This window comes from Myotis brandtii, unplaced genomic scaffold (genome assembly GCF_000412655.1).
Source record: "Myotis brandtii unplaced genomic scaffold, ASM41265v1 scaffold115, whole genome shotgun sequence".
Lineage (NCBI taxonomy): Eukaryota > Metazoa > Chordata > Mammalia > Chiroptera > Vespertilionidae > Myotis > Myotis brandtii.
This window is the reverse complement of record NW_005353967.1, coordinates 11,080,226-11,084,658: the sequence shown is the minus strand read 5'-3', so window position 1 is coordinate 11,084,658 and position 4,433 is coordinate 11,080,226. Positions and strand designations below refer to the sequence as shown.

Sequence of the window (4,433 nt, the reverse complement as noted above, 5' to 3'; positions counted from 1 at the left end):
GAGATAGAAACATCAATGATGAGAGGGAATCATTGATTGGCTGCCTCCTGAACGTTGGACTGAGCCCACAACCCAGGCATGTGCCCTTGACCGGAATCGAACCTGGGACCCTTCGGTCCACAGGCTGACACTTTATCCACTGAGCCGAGTCAAACCGGCTAGGGTTAGTGTGTCTTTTTAAATTAATTGGCAAGTTAAGGAAAAAGAGTGATATCATTAAATTTGTTTCATTGTAATTTTATGAATTGGATGCTCAAGTCTCCATTTTTACCCAGTTAAATAGTTTTGGTGCCTCAAGATATCTTAATAAAGAATATTATTGCTCTGAAAGCAAAATGCAAAAAAAAAAAAGAAGAAGAAAAGAAAAGGCAAAATACGAATATTTATTAGATTCATATGATACCCATTTTTAATGTGTATCATATATCAAGTTATATTAGAACATTTTAATATATTTCTAATTATTCCAGTTTATACTGAAACTAAGAAACTACTGTTTTTTATGGATGACTTAACTTTTTTTTTAAACAAAAGTTGTCATATATGTGGCTGATATTAGCAGTGATTAACTGGGTAATACATGTGTAATTTTCCAATAGTATACCCTGAGATCTCATCTAAAATTTAGAATAGAAACCATTTTTTGTCTCCAACTTACATTATCAATGATAAAAGTAAACAATATGTAAACTGAAATTTAGCGAAAAATAAAACAATATACACGTTCATTTTAAAGTTGAATTTTTATCATTTAATTATTTCTAGCATCTACTAGAATTAGAAATGAAAAGTAAGAAGGATTTTAAGAATATTAAAATAAGTAATTGCTTTAAAATAGGAATAATATTTAATTCTATTATCATCATACCTAAGTGAGATCAAAAGATTTTTGCCCCTCAGATATGTACTTGAAATAGCTAAAGTTAATGATAGATGAAAATTTTATTTCAATAATTGAGATATTGATATTATTATGAAATGTGATTGAGATGAGAATTTTATAGTTTTACTTTATTGCTATGGCACTTAGTATTTGTATAAATGATGCATTTTCTTTTCCACGTTCCTTAAAATAATATCTTTTCCTAGATTCTTTTAAATAGATTGTTTGATGTTCCACATGATCCATATGTCAAAATTAGTGATTCTTTTTGGCCACCTTATATTGAGCTGCTCCTTCGTAATGGAATTGCTTTGAGACACCCAGAAGATCCAAGCCGAATAAGACTGGAAGCTTTCCATCAGTAAAGAATGGTCTGTTTTCCACAAGTCCTTAAAGAATCTTGTCATTCAAGGATAAATGGAAACACTGAGTATTACTTGGATAAAGAAAATAATATGCATATGAAAGCACATAGTTCATATTCCTTCTATCCTTAAAATGACAGGTGCTGCTCTGTCCTATTTGTTTACAAATGGTCCTTTCACATTCAGGTCTGTGCTTTGGTGTGTTCAAGTTGATGGACAAGGATACAAGTAAAAATATTCTAGACTTAATTATAAAACATTTAATGTACCTCGTACAGCGATATTTGGAAAATTTGTAGTTAATTTGTGATATTGCTTGAGTCATAATTTTTAAAAAATTTATGACAGTTTCTTTTATGCATTTTGAGTTCTGTTTGTTGCTTAACTCTGTTAAATTTAGGGATTATAATAAAAAGGCCATTTAATATGCAGATGGTTTTAAAATTCACTTTGTATCTGATGTAGAAGGAAGCATAATTTAAAAGTATTTAAATATGCCGCCCCATGTATACTGCCTTATTTCTAGATTTGTTAAAAATTGAAATATAAAAAAAAACAAATGGATAAAAGTAGAAAACTCTTTTAATGTGTATCACATATCAAGTGATATATATTAAACCATTTGTCTGTTCGTTATTACTAACGAAATTGTGTTAATAAAATTTTGTTTATCTTTGTGACTTTTCTGTAAATAAAATTCTCTTACCTAAAAATATTTAGCTTTTGGTGATGTGGCATGATATTTTTATAAAATAAATACACTTTTTGATAGGAAAATAATATAGGGCTCATTCAGTATTGTATGCAAGCTAAATTGTAGAGTTCAAAACTCACTCAGTATTGTTACTGGACTAAATGGGTTCACTTGCCAGTAAGTGAACATCACATCCCAGCCCAGTAAGACATGCACAGGAGCTTGCAGCAAAAAAAGTAAGGGTTAATTAGTTCAGAAAGTGGCCCGGAGTCACAGGTGAGCTAGTGCTCAGAGATCTGACTAATCAATGGCTTTCAGGTTATTAATCGTTGTGACTAAGGGAGTTAGGGTTATGGTCTCTACTGATTGGTACTAGGGTAGGGACTAGTTGACCAGTGCATCTGGTCTTGACGTCAAAAACGGTATCGCTTCATCTGATTTCGCCACTTCTCTGGGTCTGGAGCTGAAACAGCTGAGACCTAGATGTTATCTCTAGTTTGACAAAACTGTCTCTGTGGCCTACAGACTCCAGGTTTTGTTCCTAAGATTATTTGATACTGACTAGAACCTCTTCTCCTGAGGACTTAATGATTAAGGGAGTGGACATGGTATGGAGAAGGAAGCAGGGTGCTGGGTGAGACCAGTTTAAGTAAAAAAAGTAGAAAGAATGTGTCCAGTTTCAATCAAGAGGGAGGATTAGCTCATTTTCCCTGTGTCTTAGAGGGGGCATTCTAGGTGTTCATTTACAAGCAGGAACCATAGCAATGGTAGATGAAGCAGTAGGCCAGGATATGTGTACTCAGTATTAGAGCACATCACAGTTAGGCTCTGAGTCTTTAAGGCTGCCAGTCAGGAAGACACCTATATGAAAGTTTCAGAGCTTCATTTTTGTTGGAATGAAGGGAAGCCATGACAGTCTGACAGATTCCTACAGCCTGAACGTCCATAATGAAAGTCCTGACACCAGTTCAAGAAAGCTCTCTGAGTGGCTTACACAGTATCAGTCCCCGAAACCATATAGGCTCTTTTGTTGTTTTATTTCAGAAAAAGAGAGAGCTAGAAACATCAATGATGAGAGGGAATCATTGATTGGCTGCCTCCTGCTCGCCCCCCTCCCCCCCTCCCCCCCAGGGACCGAACCCGCAACCCAGGCACATGTAATAACTTTCAACAATAAAGATAAATTTAAAAAAAAGAGACATGCACAGGAGCTTGCAGCAAAGAAAGGGTTTTACTTGAGGAAGTGGCCCATGCCCACAGTGAGATAATGCTCGAGGACCTGGCTCCCCAATGGCTTCCAGGGGATGGGTTATAAGGGGTGGGGGTGGGGGGAATCATTAATCGGGTGATTAAGGGAGTTAGGGTTGTGGTCTCTACTGATTGGTTGGTGCTAGGGTACAGGGTAGTTGATCATGGCATTTGGTCCTAATGTCAGCCATGGCATCGCTTTATCTGCTTTTGTCACTTTTTTGGCCCTGGAGCTGAGACATAACTGAGGCCTAGATGTTATGGCTAGTTTGATGGAAACTATCTCTGGCCAACAGTTCCGAGGCTTTGTTTCTAAGATTATTTGATGCTGATCAGAACCTCATTGCCCTGAGGGCTTAATGATTAAGGGAGTGGACATGCAAGGGAGAAGGAGGCAGGTGAGTCAGGGTGCTAGTGAGGCCAGTTTAAGTAAAAAAAGGAAAGAAAGGAAGAAAGGTCATATTAAAGAAAGGAAGTTTCTACATGGTTACAGTACCCTTCGTTTTCTAAGAGGACTTAGTGTGTACTTTTACATTTAAAAATGCTTTCAACCATTTGTCATCCAAGTTTCTTGATAACCTTAAGCACCTTTTAAAAGTAAGCAAGTAATATTCCAAGTATATCATGTCTCTTCTATAGAAAATACAAATACTACTATATTTTAATGAATCGAAGTTCTTTTATAGGAAGATGACATTGATCTTCCTAGAATACTCCAGTTGGGAGTCAAAGAAATAAGCAACTTTTTATTCATTTCAGTTACTGCAGAAAGAAGAAATGGTTCTGGCAGAATAAGCCTGACAATAATTCTACAGAACAGGTAGAGTGATTGTCCGTGTACCTCTCTGTGTTAAGGATTACAGAAAGAAAGAGATAAAGGCAATAAACAACTTGATTTATTTGGCAAGTCTTCATTTCACAATTTACTGATAAATCTCCAGATTAGGATCATTTTACTACAGTGTCTTGTATAAGGCTCTAAAGAAAACTATTATTTCATCTTACTTTAATTCAGTGATTCTCAACCTTCCTAATGCCGCGACCCTTTAATACAGTTCCTCGTGTTGACCCCCAATTTCATTGTTACAAATTGAACATAATTACAGCATTGTGATTAATCACAAAAACAATATGTAATTATATATGTGTTTTCCGATGGTCTTAGGCGACCCCTGTGAAAGGGTCATTCAACCCCCAAAGGGGTCGTGACCCACAGGTTGAGAACCGCTGCTTTAATTCATTA

General features: G+C 35.8%; 1 protein-coding gene across 2 annotated transcripts in view; it reads left to right on the top strand.

The window, feature by feature from the left end:
* Window positions 1–4,040, top strand: part of CENPK (centromere protein K) — a 20,663-nt gene extending 16,623 nt beyond the window's left edge. The window contains exons 10-11 of one of the 2 annotated variants that reach the window (XM_014549014.1): window positions 1,090–1,254; window positions 3,950–4,040. In XM_014549014.1, the coding sequence (XP_014404500.1) occupies window positions 1,090–1,248 (159 nt within the window). In that variant the 3' untranslated portion in view covers window positions 1,249–1,254; window positions 3,950–4,040. Of the gene's footprint in view, window positions 1–1,089; window positions 1,726–3,949 lie in introns of those variants that run through there. The other variant, XM_005857935.2, reaches the window with a different exon arrangement.
* Window positions 4,041–4,433: the final 393 nt, after the last annotated feature.